This window comes from Alosa alosa, chromosome 5 (genome assembly GCF_017589495.1).
Source record: "Alosa alosa isolate M-15738 ecotype Scorff River chromosome 5, AALO_Geno_1.1, whole genome shotgun sequence".
NCBI classification, from domain to species: Eukaryota; Metazoa; Chordata; class Actinopteri; order Clupeiformes; family Clupeidae; genus Alosa; species Alosa alosa.
In genome coordinates this window covers 27,986,540-28,002,119 of record NC_063193.1, presented here as the reverse complement: position 1 = coordinate 28,002,119, position 15,580 = coordinate 27,986,540, and the positions used below count along the sequence as shown (strand labels likewise).

At 47.5% G+C, this 15,580-nt stretch overlaps 1 protein-coding gene across 1 annotated transcript in view; it reads left to right on the top strand.

The window, feature by feature from the left end:
• pi4kab (phosphatidylinositol 4-kinase, catalytic, alpha b) overlaps window positions 1-15,580 on the top strand; it is a 69,731-nt gene that overhangs the window by 9,103 nt on the left and 45,048 nt on the right. Inside the window, exons 5-17 of the mRNA XM_048244546.1 lie at window positions 53-119; window positions 6,430-6,578; window positions 7,011-7,076; window positions 10,111-10,207; window positions 10,641-10,832; window positions 11,828-11,928; window positions 12,165-12,294; window positions 12,686-12,812; window positions 13,416-13,511; window positions 13,936-14,119; window positions 14,471-14,574; window positions 14,721-14,889; window positions 15,279-15,329. Of these exons, the coding sequence (XP_048100503.1) occupies window positions 53-119; window positions 6,430-6,578; window positions 7,011-7,076; window positions 10,111-10,207; window positions 10,641-10,832; window positions 11,828-11,928; window positions 12,165-12,294; window positions 12,686-12,812; window positions 13,416-13,511; window positions 13,936-14,119; window positions 14,471-14,574; window positions 14,721-14,889; window positions 15,279-15,329 (1,533 nt within the window). The remainder of the gene's footprint in view (window positions 1-52; window positions 120-6,429; window positions 6,579-7,010; window positions 7,077-10,110; window positions 10,208-10,640; window positions 10,833-11,827; window positions 11,929-12,164; window positions 12,295-12,685; window positions 12,813-13,415; window positions 13,512-13,935; window positions 14,120-14,470; window positions 14,575-14,720; window positions 14,890-15,278; window positions 15,330-15,580) is intronic.

Genomic DNA, 15,580 nt, shown 5'->3' with positions numbered 1-15,580 from the left:
TGTGTGTCTGTGTGTGTGTGTGTGTGTGTGTGTGTGTGTGTGTGTGTTGCAGGGCAGTCCAGAGAGGGGTGGTGCGTCTCCCTGTTCCCCCACTACTCCTGGACCCCACTACTTTGAAGGTAAAAACAGACACCTCTTCACCTGAACTAAAAAGCCTACACACCTCCTACCGCTGACTACCTCTGACTACACACCTCCTACCTGTGAACCACTGACTCCGACTGAACTAACACAAGACACCAGACAGCGCACCTGAACTGAAAACACCTGCTGAACCTCACCAGACGCCTGTACTGAACCAGGCGTCACCCTAACTTAGCTAGTCTGATGCAACACTTTGCAACAATCTGCCACTTTATGAGTGTCTATTTATAAAGAGAGTAAAAAAGAAGTTCCGCACACTTGCTCTCAGTTTGCTTTGATTTATTGGAGTTCGATCCCCAAAGTGATGTTTCAAGCCCGTCGGCTCTTCGTCAGACTCTGATCAAATAAATCAAAACAAACTGAGAGCAAGTGTGCAGACCTTCTTTTTTACTTTGGATCTTGGCTCCTGCCACTTGGATGTGCGCACATTCCCAGACTAAAAACGTGTCTTTTTATATGGACAACTTTGACAGATTTGCTGTCATTTTCGAATTCGTTTGGACGGCGCCTGGTCATGTGAAAGACAGATAAACACAAATGTCATCCCCTCTAACCTTCCGGGATATGCACTGTGTAGGTCGGTGTATTGGCTCAGAACAGCCTGTGAAAATGTAGGAAATGCTTTCATAACACCTTAGCACAACATGCTAACATTTCATAGCACAGCATACTAACAAACCATTGGCATAAGACACCAGTTAGTATGCAAGCCTGATAGGCTATTTTTCATGTTAGCAAGGTTGTTGCTCAACAGTTTTCAACCAAAAATCCTTACTGCTGCTTTAAGAAGTTTCCTTCTATTCGTTACCATGGGGATAGAGGAAGTCTTAGGAATGTTGCTAACAGAGGCAATGCAAGAACACTTCTACCTTCACAATCCCTGTCTGCTATCACTAACCTGACAGACACCTCTTTGTTTTTTGTTCATGTAGAAAACACATGCATAGGGAAATAAGCTCTGTCTTTGAAGTATGTCTGTCTTGTGCTCTCTCTTCTTGTCCTTCCACCCCCTGAGCCTTGTGTTCTCTCTGTCTTTTGCTCTCTCTCTCTCTCGCTCTCTCTCTCTGTGAGTGCTGTGGTTTTTGTGACAGTGTGTTAATGTGCTTTTTATGTGTGTGTGTGTGTGTGTGTGTGAGAGATAGATGTGTATGAAAGAGATAAAGATGAGTGTGTATGTTCACTCTGTGGAAGAGAGGGAGGGAGGGAGGGAAGGAGGCTATGTGTGTGTGTGTGTGTGTGTGTGTGTGTGTGTGTGTGTGTGTGTGTGTGTGTGTGCTGTTGGTAGTGTGGGATCAGCAGACATAATGAGGGCTTTTTGAGCAGCATGGTACTCTCTGGCCCTCAGCAACAACACCTCCCTATTCCCCGCAGACCATGGCCCTGTGACTGAGCAATGCCATTAACACACTAACACACTGTCACTAACTCCCTCTCTCTCCCTCTCCCTCTCTCTCTCCCTCTCCCTCTCCCTCTCTCTCTCTCTCTCTCTCTATCTCTATCTCTCTCTCTCTCTCTCTCTCTCTCTTGCTGCCATTATAGCACTATCGCAGAAAGACCCTCGTTTCCCCACTCTGTCACCATCACACCTACTATCCAGTATACTTCATTCGTTTCTCAATCTTTGTCATTTACTTTCTCTCTTGATCTTTCACTCTCACTCACTCACTCACTCACTCACTCACTCACTCACTCACTCACTATCTCTCTCTCCCTATCTTACACACACACACACACACACACACACACACACACACACTGTCTCGCTTTCGCTCCCTCACTCTCACACAGCTCACACCCTCTCCCACTCTTCCCAGCTTGTTCTCTCTCACACACATCTCTTTGTCCAAGCTTAGTACACTCACCCCTCCTCCTCCTTTTCATTTTCTGCTACACATCTGCTCTATGAAACATGGATATGACCAGCACACACACACCAGCACGCACCAACACACACACACACACCAGCACACACACCAACACACACACACCAGCACACACCAACACACACACACCAGCACGCACCAACACACACACACACACTAGCACACACACACACACACACACACACACACACACACACACCAGCACAGGTGGGCAGAGTTATGCTGACGAGGCAACTTCTGCTGAATAGACAATCTCTACTGCCATAGAGAGGCCAGCTCCTGAATGTCGTGTGTGTGTGTGTGTGTGTGTGTGTGTGTGTGTCCTCTTGAATTTCATCTTGGGGATCAATAAAGTATGGATCTATCTCTATCTATGTGTGTGTGTGTGTGTGTGTGTGCGAGCACGTGCACTGGTGTGTGAGTGTGTGTGTGTGTGCGCGAGTGCTTCATACTAGTTCATGTGCAGTGTTGTTGCAGTGGCTAAGCATGTGTGTTGTCCTCAGGGTCGTGTTTGCCTGATGGCAGTGCATGTGTGTTGTCCTCAGGGTCGTACTTGCCTGATGGAAGTGCATGTGTGTTGTCCTCAGGGTCGTACTTGCCTGATGGCAGTGCACGTGTGTTGTCCTCAGGGTCGTCTTTTGCCTCGGATGCCAGTGCTAAGCATCTGTGTTGTCCTCAGGGTCGTGCTGCCTGATGGCAGTGCTAAGCATGTGTTGTCCTCAGGGTCGTGACTTGCCTGATGGCAGTGCATGTGTTGTCCCTCAGGATCATTGCTTGCCTGATGGCAGTGCTAAGCCTGTGTGTTGTCCTCAGGGTCGTACTTGCCTGATGGCAGTGCATGTGTGTTGTCCTCAGGGTCGTACTTGCCTGATGCCAGTGCTAAGCATCTGTGTTGTCTTCAGGGTCGTACTTGCCTGATGGCAGTGCTAAGCATGTGTGTTGTCCTCAGGGTCGTACTTGCCCCTCAGGGTCGTACTTGCCTGATGGCAGTGCTAAGCATGTGTGTTGTCCCAGGGTCGCATTTGCCTGATGGCAGTGCTAAGCATGTGTGTTGTCCCTCAGGGTCGTGTCTGCCTGATGGCGGTGCGGTGTTGTCCTCAGGGTCGTGTGCCTGATGCCAGTGCTAAGCATCTGTGTTTGTCCTCAGGGTCGCATTTTGCCCGATGGCAGTGCATGTGTTGTCCTCAGGGTCCGTGGCTCCTGCCTGATGGCAGTGCATGTGTGTGTTGTCCCAGGGTCGTACTTGCCTGATGCCAGTGCTAAGCATCTGTGTTGTCTTCAGGGTCGTACTTGCCTGATGGCAGTGCTAAGCATGTGTGTTGTCCTCAGGGTCGTACTTGCCTGATGGCAGTGCTAAGCATGTGTGTTGTCCTCAGGGTCGTATTTTGCCTGATGGCAGTGCTAAGCATGTGTGTTGTCCTCAGGGGTGCATTTGCCTGATGGCAGTGTGCGGTGTTGTCCTCAGGGTCGTGACTTTGCCTGGATGCCAGTGCTAAGCATCTGTGTTGTCCCTCAGGGCCTGGCTCTTGCCTGATGGCAGTGCATGTGTGTTGTCCTCAGGGTCGTGCTTGCCTGATGGCAGTGCATGTGTGTTGTCCTCAGGGTCGCACTCTGCCTGATGGCAGTGCTAAGCCTGTGTTGTTGTCCTCAGGGTCGTACTTGCCTGATGGCAGTGCACGTGTGTTGTCCTCAGGGTCGTACTTGCCTGATGCCAGTGCTAAGCATCTGTGTTGTCCTCAGGGTCGTACTTGCCTGATGGCAGTGCTAAGCATGTGTGTTGTCCTCAGGATCGTACTTGCCTGATGGCAGTGCTAAGCATCTGTGTTGTCCTCAGGGTCGTACTTGCCTGATGGCAGTGCATGTGTGTTGTCCTCAGGGTCGTACTTGCCTGATGCCAGTGCTAAGCATCTGTGTTGTCCTTAGGGTCGTACTTGCCTGATGGCAGTGCTAAGCATGTGTTGTCCTCAGGGTCGCATACTTGCCTGATGGCAGTGCACGTTGTGTTGTCCTCGGGGTGCGATTTGCCTGATGCCAGTGCTAGGCATCTGTGTTGTCCTCAGGGTCGCATCTTGCCTGATGGCAGTGCATGTGTGTTGTCCTCAGGGTCGTACTTGCCTGATGGCAGTGCATGTGTGTTGTCCTCAGGGTCGTACTTGCCTGATGGCAGTGCTAAGCATGTGTGTTGTCCTCAGGGTCGTACTTGCCTGATGGCAGTGCACGTGTGTTGTCCTCAGGGTCGTACTTGCCTGATGCCAGTGCTAAGCATCTGTGTTGTCCTCAGGGTCAGACTTGCCTGATGGCAGTGCTAAGCATCTGTGTTGTCCTCAGGGGTCGCATTTTGCCTGATGGCAGTGCATGTGTGTTGTCCTCAGGGTCGTACTTGCCTGATGGCAGTGCACGTGTGTTGTCCTCAGGGTCGTACTTGCCTGATGCCAGTGCTAAGCATGTGTGTTGTCCTCAGGGTCGTACTTGCCTGATGGCAGTGCATGTGTGTTGTCCTCAGGGTCGTACTTGCCTGATGGCAGTGCATGTGTGTTGTCCTCAGGGTCGTACTTGCCTGATGGCAGTGCTAAGCCTGTGTGTTGTCCTCAGGGTCGTACTTGCCTGATGGCAGTGCACGTGTGTTGTCCTCAGGGTCGTACTTGCCTGATGCCAGTGCTAAGCATCTGTGTTGTCCTCAGGGTCGTACTTGCCTGATGGCAGTGCTAAGCATGTGTGTTGTCCTCAGGATCGTACTTGCCTGATGGCAGTGCTAAGCATCTGTGTTGTCCTCAGGGTCGTACTTGCCTGATGGCAGTGCATGTGTGTTGTCCTCAGGGTCGTACTTGCCTGATGCCAGTGCTAAGCATCTGTGTTGTCCTTAGGGTCGTACTTGCCTGATGGCAGTGCTAAGCATGTGTGTTGTCCTCAGGGTCGTACTTGCCTGATGGCAGTGCACGTGTGTTGTCCTCAGGGTCGTACTTGCCTGATGCCAGTGCTAGGCATCTGTGTTGTCCTCAGGGTCGTACTTGCCTGATGGCAGTGCATGTGTGTTGTCCTCAGGGTCGTACTTGCCTGATGGCAGTGCATGTGTGTTGTCCTCAGGGTCGTACTTGCCTGATGGCAGTGCTAAGCATGTGTGTGTTGTCCTCAGGGTCGGCCCTTTGCCTGATGGCGGTGACGCAGTGTTGTCCTCGGGGTCAGACTTGCCTGATGCCAGTGCTAAGCATCTGTGTTGTCCTCAGGGTCGTGCAATTTGCCTGATGGCAGTGCTAAGCATCTGTGTTGTCCTCAGGGTCGTGCTTTGCCTGATGGCAGTGCTAAGCCTGTGTGTTGTCCTCAGGGTCGTACTTGCCTGATGGCAGTGCACGTGTGTTGTCCTCAGGGTCGTACTTGCCTGATGCCAGTGCTAAGCATCTGTGTTGTCCTCAGGGTCGTGCCTTGGCCTGATGGCAGTGCTAAGCATGTGTGTTGTCCTCAGGATCATTACTTGCCTGATGGCAGTGCTAAGCATCTGTGTTGTCCTCAGGGTCGTACTTGCCTGATGGCAGTGCATGTGTGTTGTCCTCAGGGTCGTACTTGCCTGATGCCAGTGCTAAGCATCTGTGTTGTCCTTAGGGTCGTACTTGCCTGATGGCAGTGCTAAGCATGTGTGTTGTCCTCAGGGTCGTACTTGCCTGATGGCAGTGCACGTGTGTTGTCCTCAGGGTCGCGACTTGCCTGGATGCCAGTGCTAGCATCTGTGTTGTCCTCCAGGGTCGTACTTGCCTGATGGCAGTGCATGTGTTGTCCCTCAGGGTCGTATTTTGCCTGATGGCGGTGCATGTGTGTTGTCCTCAGGGTCGTACTTGCCTGATGGCAGTGCTAAGCATGTGTGTTGTCCTCAGGGTCGTACTTGCCTGATGGCAGTGCACGTGTGTTGTCCTCAGGGTCGTACTTGCCTGATGCCAGTGCTAGGCATCTGTGTTGTCCTCAGGGTCGCATACTTGCCTGGATGGCAGTGCTAAGCATCTGTGTTGTCCTCCAGGGTCGCATTTTGCCTGATGGCAGTGCATGTGTGTTGTCCTCAGGGTCGTAATTTTGCCTGATGGCAGTGCACGGTGTTGTCCCTCAGGGTCGCATTTGCCTGATGCCAGTGCTAAGCATGTGTGTTGTCCTCAGGGTCGTACTTGCCTGATGGCAGTGCATGTGTGTTGTCCTCAGGGTCGTACTTGCCTGATGGCAGTGCATGTGTGTTGTCCTCAGGGTCGTACTTGCCTGATGGCAGTGCATGTGTGTTGTCCTCAGGGTCGTACTTGCCTGATGGCAGTGCTAAGCATCTGTGTTGTCCTCAGGGTCGTACTTGCCTGATGGCAGTGCTAAGCATCTGTGTTGTCCTCAGGGTCGTACTTGCCTGATGGCAGTGCATGTGTGTTGTCCTCAGGGTCGTACTTGCCTGATGGCAGTGCAGTGGACCCACACTACTACTTCAGCACGGTCAGCTCCAGCTTCTCTGTGTCGCCGCTCTTCACCGGGACCAGCGGCCGAGACATCAGCGTCCCCCTCGAGCTGCTCAGACAGCTGCTGGACATGGTAGGGGAACACACACACACACACACACACACACACACACACACACACACACACACACACACACACACACACACACACACACACACTCTCTCTCTCATTCACATCCACACCCACACACAAATATGCACGCACATACGCACATAGACACACACACACACACATATATGCACATGCATGCACATGTAAACACACACATATCTCTATCTGTGTCTCTCATTCACACCCACACACAAACACAAACAAAGGTGTATACACACATACACACACACACACGCTCCCTCTCATTCACACCCGCACACAAACACAACACATACACACACATTTGGTCTCTCATTCATGGCTGTCCTCTGCAGCCATGTCACTTGAAGACGACAACCCTTGCGTGAGACATCCCTCCCCATCTCAGTGCTGCATCTTCTTGACCCCCCCCAGGTGAAGCGCTTTGTCTCGGAGCCCTTGCTGAAGGCACTGGACGCCACTCTGACAGAGGTCGCTGAGGTAGGCTCTCCAGTTTACCCACTGAATGTTAGCCAATGGGCAAACACTGTGCAAATCATTGATTCATCTAAAAATATTGTGTCTCACTATAATGCTTGCATGCATATATACCATTAGGGGATGCTTAGGTCATTATATAAGCTTATAGTTCATACTGCTTTGTGGCTTAGGATGCCTTGTTCCATATATCCTCTCCATAAGAGTAGTATTTAAAGCAGTAGTATGGAGTTGTGGTATAAAACCTAGCGAGCTAGCTTCTTCAAAGGCATGCAAAACAAACACCACCCCGAGCCTTACAGTAGTTTCCTGTGTATTAGCCACATTGTGTATAAACTGCAGGATAGTGTTTTATGCAAGTGAAAAAAATAAAACCATATCAATACCATATTACGGTAACTTCCCCAGTGTATTAACCTCATATCTGAAGAAATTGCAATATCAATGTATGGACCCTTTCAACAATAAAAACAAAAACAATGCTTGAACGTTCTATTTGGGCCCCAATCTACTTCCTCTGCATTAAGATAACATATGGAATGTTAAAACGGAAGTCTTGTGGGGCCAACTATGATGCTGATATTGGAACTCTCTTGAAAGGGTCTATTAAGGTTTTGCACCTAATGTCATAATGTCATGTGACCGTTTTTTGTTTACAACTAAGAGTGGTAGGCAAGAATGGTAGGCAAGGCACTGCAGAGAGTGGTAGGCAAGCCCACAACAGTCGGTTGTATAGGCTACACATAGTTACAAATAGCTTCAAAAAATTGAAATTTTAATATCTGAATATTGACCGATGTCCGACCACTTGTGTAGGCCCCTAACAGTTGGTTTTTTACAATAAAGAAGCAAAAAGGCAACGAATCCACCGTTTAGCCTACCTATCCTCGTGTGTGGTTGTGGAGGATGATCGGCTTAGCTGTGAAGTCTTTTATTCTCAAGATAGCCTAATGGTGTAGCCTACTGTCTACTAAGACGAGGGCTAAAATAACTACTATCTACTGAAGTCGTCCAAAAAATGAATTGCCAGAGATAGGCTATAAAGGGAAAAAAAGTGCAGCATTTTAAACATGGCAAGATTATTTTTTTACCGAACAGTTTGTTCTAATTTGTCTCAGAAATTGCGCTTGTGGACATCAATCACCTATCTTCTGTCCTTCTATTTCAAGTTACTATGAGTGTCATTTGATTATATAATCACAACAAATGCTAATAAATGAAAAACAGAATAGGCTTGGCTAACGTTCCAGGTCAGGCTAACTCGTTATGTCAAAATAAACTGATTTGATCCTAATGTTTAGTTTATCACTTCCACAACAACTTAAACACAGCAACCTCAAACACCACTGTTGAACCCCAGGCTACTGCTTCAGTCATGTAAGAAATAAGCAGTTTATGAATTATCTTTTATCCGCTTAATCAAGTCCACATGAAAAAAATAACAAACATATTTAAAAGGCTGAGCTAGCATAACAGCCTAATATAGGCTTATGCTGCAATGGGTAACTAATAAAAAAGTTTCATACAACCAATGAACTTTATCACCACATTCTGAGTTTTTTCGGGTGGTTATATATCCATGCAGATCGCTTCGAATAAGCCATCGCTGTTATATGATATAATATGTTACAGGATTCATGACTAACGCCATTAATGTTACATGATGCTGACTGACTCTGGCTATAACAGATTTTGTGTCAGCTTTCAGAAGGAAGACATGTTCCTTTCTGGTCAAATTTCTCACAGCTTCGGGCAAAGGCTATTGTCTTGTAAACCGAAGTTTGAACAGAGAAAAAAGTTAGCTACCATTAGGCTACATGCAGGTTCTCCCATAACGCATATCGATACAGATCAATGCACCCAAATCAGGCGATTTTAGCTAAAACAACTTTTCCTGTGACAGGCTATCAAATATTGAACAATGGGATAACGTTTCATCATCACCTTTATTGATGCCTGAAATGTTGACATTGCTGAAATACAGAGATGTAGCCTACTGAGAGGCAGCTGCAGACAACGATGTTCAATGGGTTCAACTTGCCTACCAGCTGGATGTAAACAAAGCTATAGAACCTAGAATACGTCACATGAAAAACGTTAATATGTAAACCTCGGCTAATAGTTGGGAAATTGCAGTATTGGCACTGTAGGAGGCGTGCTAAAATACCAACTGGTGTCTTTTGGCAACGTGGTCAGCAATGCCTTGCTGTGAACGGTGATTCCTACCCAGAACACAGCACTGCATAGTGCACATCCTAGATGGCTGGTAGGAACACCACAAACACAATTAATCTTTCCTCCAGATGACCATACTATCAAAATTAATTTGAAGATGATACCAAAACTAAAAAAGTAGCACAGTTGTGCATGTATCAGTGTATTCAGTGATGGTAATTCATTTCATGAAAGCCCCTTCCCTGATGTAGAGGACCTGCTTCTCTGTCTGTGCTGAGAGAAGGGGCAGAGAGACTCCGCGCGCTTCTTTAACTCGTCCTGTAATTATGGAGCATGTGATTATGTCTGCTAAGGGACCTGACACTTTGTGTGTGTGTGTGTGTGTGTGTGTGCACTAAGCATGTGATTATGTCTGCTAAGGCACCTGCCACTGCCACCACTGCTGCCGCCTCTGTTGCCACTGCTGCGGCTGATGGTGATCGTGATGGTGATGGTGATGGCAGCCTATTAGGCTATCAGTGCTCTCAGGGGCAGGGATAACATTGCTGTTAGGAACGCTGCTTTGTCTTTTGTCGTGTGTGTCTGTGTGTGTGTGTGTGTGTGTGTGTGTGTGTGTGTGTGTGTGTGTGTGTGTGTGAAGTTGTCTGTGAGAGTGTATGGCTGGGTTTTGACAGTGTAATGTGGGCAATCTTTTCTTGATGAAGGAAGTGGCAATGCATTCTTTTCATGCACATTACATGTATACTCTGTGTGTGTGTGTGTGTGTGTGCGCGCTTGTGCATCTGTGTGGTGTGTGTGTGTGTGTGTGTGTGTGTGTGTGTGTTTGCACATCTGTGTGGTGTGTGTGTGTGTTTGTGTTTAGGCCAACCCTGGTCTGGACCTGTTCTACACCAGCTTCAGTGACCCGCTGTATGTGGGCATGTTCAAGATGCTCAGAGACACCCTCTACTGCATGACAGGTGAGCGCACACGAAGCTGAACATGCCCCATGCCCTTTTGAGACACCCTCTACTGCATGAGAGGTGAGCGCACACGAAGCCGAACATGCCCCATGCCCCTTTGTCAATGCAAGGCTTTGTGCAGTCGGTTTCTGCTCATTAGTCTACATATTGTTACCCATGCTTAAAGTTCCCAGACACTGTGCTGGAATTCAGCTGTTGAATTCAGAGTTGACCATAATACGTATGACAGCTTTGAAAATGTCTGATGACTCTAAGCTTCTTGTTTCTTTCAGCAGTAACAGCATCATACTACTTTAGTGGAGCTTTACAAATATAAAAATACCAGCACTCTCTTTTTTCGGTTTTAACACAATTGTCCCTCTTTTTCTCTCTCTCTCCTTCTCTATCTCTCTCTCTCTCTGTCTCTCTCCTTCCTCCTCCTCTCTCTCAGACCTCCACAGCTCGTTTGTGAAGGAGGTGCATGACTTCGTGCTGGAGCAGTTCAGCAGTAGCCAGTCGGAGATGCAGCGCGTCCTCCACGAGTCTGACCGGTTGCTGGGGGAACCCAGCCCGCTGAAGCTGCGTTGCCAGGCCAACGCCGCCTGCGTGGACCTCATGGTGTGGGCCGTCAAAGACGAACAAGGTGGGACCGTCGCTGATGACATCATCAGAGTGTGCCACCGGCAGTCACACAGAAGTGATCTCAGCTCTGGAAAAAATTAAGAGACCACTGCACATTTTTCTGATGTCATCCTACAGTTGCTGGGTGACATTCGAATGAGTTGATGGTCCTATTCAAACTTGCAGCGGTCTCTTCATTTTGAATTTGACCGTGACTGTCAACTCATTCGAAGTATAATTGTTTGGGTAGACAAAGGAGGGTTCTCCGCGCTTCTGCCGTTTGACGACAATCCGGTGCAACCAGGCCAGGACAGATATTTCAGAGAGAAGGAAAGACGCCAGTGCGGACCGGCATCTCTCGTTCTCGCTATAATTGTTTGGGCTTTTATACCTAATCGGATAGGACAGTGAGGAGAGTGAGAGGAAGAGAGTGGTAGAGGGAGATGGGTTGGGATTCGAAATGGCTTTGGACCAGACTCAGCCCTTCATCCTCATGGGGCACTGGGACCCTAATGTGGTGTGGACTCCGTAGCCGCTTGCGCCCCAGCGGCCCGACCTCATGCATATTTGATTAATGAATTCCTCCCCGGGAACCGCTTAGTGGTGATGATTAGCACTTCAGATGCGCTCCGTGTGCTTGCGCAGTTTTTGGAAGGCTCATTGAGCCAGCCTCATTTCCAGCACACGCACCCCTACATGCTGTGAGCTCTGGCTGAGTACAGAGAGGCCCCGCGTTCTACATGCTGTTCCATTAAAAAAGTCATGAGGAATTCAAAAGGCTTCAAAGCAGGCCACTTATTATCTCGGAAATTCAGTTTGGCCAAAACAAGCGAAAGGCCAGCGACTGTGCCAGCCAGTACAGGCATGAATAACTTATGTCCGCTGCCTCAATTTGTTATTCTCCCTTGTTTTTATTTCCCTCTCTTGGGTCGGTCGCTCTCTCATGCTTTCTCCCTCATTCATTTCTACAATTATAACTCTGCCCCCCCTCTCTCTCTCTCCCTCTCTTTCTCTTAGGAGCAGAGAATTTGTGCACTAAGCTGTCGGAGAAGCTGCAGTCCAAGACGTCCAGTAAAGTAATCATTGCCCACATGCCACTGCTCATCTGCTGCCTACAGGTACTCTCAGCACACACACTCTCAGGCCTGAGGGTCAAGGGTCATTACATTTCTCTTTTAATTCACTCAATGTGTGTGTGTGTTTGTGTGTGGGTGCTTGTGTGTGTGTGTGTGTGCCTGTATGTGTGTGTGGTGTCTGTATGTGCGTGCCTGTGTGTGTGTGTGTGTGTGTGTGTGGCGTGCCTGTATGTGTGTGCCTGTGTGTGTGTGTGTGTGTGTGTGTGTGTGTGTCTCAGGGTCTAGGGCGTCTGTGCGAGCGGTTCCCAGTCATTGCCCACTCTGCTACCATGTCTCTACGGGACTTCCTGGTTGTGCCGTCACCTGTGCTGATCAAACTCTACAAATACCACAGTCAATACAGCACGGGTCAGTATACACACACACACACACACACACACACACACTCCACACACACACACACACACACACACACACACACACACACACACACACAGATTACACACACACTCACATTACACACACACACAGATTACACACACACTCACATTACACACACACCCACACACACTCACACACTCACAAACAAACACATATGTGTATTTAGAGACTCTCTCTCACACACACACACACACACATACACACACACACACACACACACACACACAGTTGTACAGGACATTTTAGTTGACCGCATAAAAAGCACACTTTTCCTCCTATATACACATGCTATCAGCAAGCAGTTGATGTTGGTGATATGATGAATGATTGACTTCTGTCTCCTCCAATCCCTGCAAAGCTGGAGAAATCAAAATCAGCGTGACCAATGAGCACTCGCAGTCCACCTTCAACATGCTGTCCAACAGGAAAGACCAGCCGTCCATGTACGAGCAGCTTCGGGACATCTCCATTGATAATGTGTGCAGGTAAACAACCAACAACAATACAACAAGTAAACATGTAAATAACAACCATCACACAAACTGTGACGCTTCATCAAACAACAATGAATACACACAATCAAGATGGCACAAAACTGTAGAACACACACACACATCCAAACTTTCAGCACAATGCATAAACAAATTATATGTGCTGGCCAGCACACATCTATTATCTAAATATTTCTCAACAAAACAGATATAAATACAAAACATACACCAACAAAGAGTAGACAACAATATACAGAGCGCATCACATTATTGTTTTTATATTATTGATTGAATATTGTTTATTGTTGCTTTTTCCCTCATTTTAATTGTTTATTTCATTAGGCTATTGATTGAATTGACATTGTTGTTTATTATTGCTATTCTCTTTATTATAGTCTGACCAACATCTTAATTTGTTCCCTGTTAAATTTAAGTATTATATTGTTTTGTATTTGTATGTCGCTTTGGACAAAAGCGTATCCATAACCATAACCATAACATCATGATATGTCTTAACTAAATTGGAGCATATTACCTGTTACGTGTGTGTGTGTGTGTGTGTGTGTGTGTGTGTGTGTGTGGATTTTGTGTTGCCAGATGTCTTACAGCTGGTCTGATGATGGATGATGTGATTGTGGAAGCCTTCCTGGCCAGTCTCTCCAATCGACTCTACATCTCGCAGGAGAACGACAAGTACAGAACACACACACACACAACACACACGCATACACACACACACACACAGGCAAACTCATCTGCTCACAAATGCACAATCACCACATGCATATTAACAGACACAAATGGCCACACACTCACTCACAGATACAATAGTATGAACACACACACACACACACACACACACACACATACACATTCAAATATACATACACACACACACACACACACAAATACACAAACAGGGGCACAGACAATATCAATAACACAATTATCATAAGTGAGTTTCGAGACACCAGATCCAACCGGCTCCCTCAGAATCTCTCGAGCTGCCTTCTGGACTGAGCATGCTCATTACACATTCCAGACTGCACCTCTGTGTTGCCTCGGAGTCTGTTCCCATGGTTACCGCTCACAGCTGTCCCATCTCGCCTCTCTCCAGAGATGCCCATCTGATTCCGGAACACACCATCCGCGCGCTGGGCCACATCGCCGTGGCGATGCGAGATTCGCCGCGTGTCACGCAGACCATCTTGCAGATCCTGCAGCAGAAGTTCTGCCTGCCGCCGTCACAGCTGGACGTGCTCATCATAGACCAGCTGGGATGCATGGTCATCACTGGGAATGTAAGAACACACACACACACATTTACACATACACACACACACATTTACACATACACACACACAGCTGGACGTGCTCATCATAGACCAGCTGGGATGCATGGTCATCACTGGGAATGTAAGAACACACGCACACACACACACACACACATTCACACACACACACACACACACACACACACACACACATTTTACACATACACACACACACGCGCGCAACTGGACGTACTCATCATAGACCAACTGGGATGCATGGTCATCACTGACACATACACACACACACCTTACATATTTTCCACATGTAGAACCATCACAGTTAAAGCACACGTACATCTGTTGTAATTCTTTGCACAGCAATACATCTACCAGGAGGTGTGGAACCTGTTCCAGCAGATCAGTGTGAAGGCCAGCTCTGTAGTCTACTCCGCCACTAAAGACTACAAGGACCATGGATACAGGTATACCACCTGACATACTGTACCTAATGATACAGGTATACCACCTGACATACTGTACCTAATCATACAGGTATACCACCTGACATACTGTACCTAATGTGTGTGTGTGTGTGTGTGTGTTTGGGTGTGGTTGTGGATGTGGCCAGGCACTGCTCTCTGGCCGTGATAAATGCGCTGGCGAACATCGCTGCCAACCTGCAGGGGGAGCTGTTGGAGGACGACCTCATGGTAAACCTGCTGGAGCTGTTCGTCCAACTCGGCCTGGAGGGCAAAAGGGCCAGTGAAAGGGCCAGCGACAAGGGGCCTGCACTTAAGGTGTGTGTGTGTGACTTGTGTGTGTGGCAGGGGGCTGGCTTACATAGGAAGAGGGATGTTTTTCTTGAGATACAATCTAAAAAATCAAAACCAGCCATATTATTTTACATGCTGTTAGTGCACTTTTCACTATTGAATAAATTATTTGTTTTAGTTGCTGTTGTCTTTACTGTTTAGTTTATTTGTTAATGTGATATGTCAGATTTGTTCATTTGTGATGTATCTATAGCTCTATTTGTTTATATGTGATATGTTGAAATGTGTCCATAAATGTGTTGTGCTTATGATGTATTTGTTTATAATGTGTTTGTTTGTAATGTGTTGTGTTTATAATGTGTTTGTTTATAATGTGTTTGTTTATAAGTCGTAAAGTGTCTGTTTTCCCTCAGGCCTCCAGCAGTGCAGGAAACCTCGGAGTCCTGATTCCTGTCATCGCTGTGGTAAGAGAACACACACACACACACACACACACACACACACACACACACACACATACATAAACACACTCACACACAGACACACTGCCTTTATTTTCCTCTCTGGTTCACTTACAGTACATACACACAACACACTTTCACTCTCCATGAATTCCTGTACTCTTCTTTCGCTGACACCATAAACATGTGATTAGATTTTAGATTCTCTCTCTCTCTCTCTCTCTCTCACACTCACACACACACACACACACACA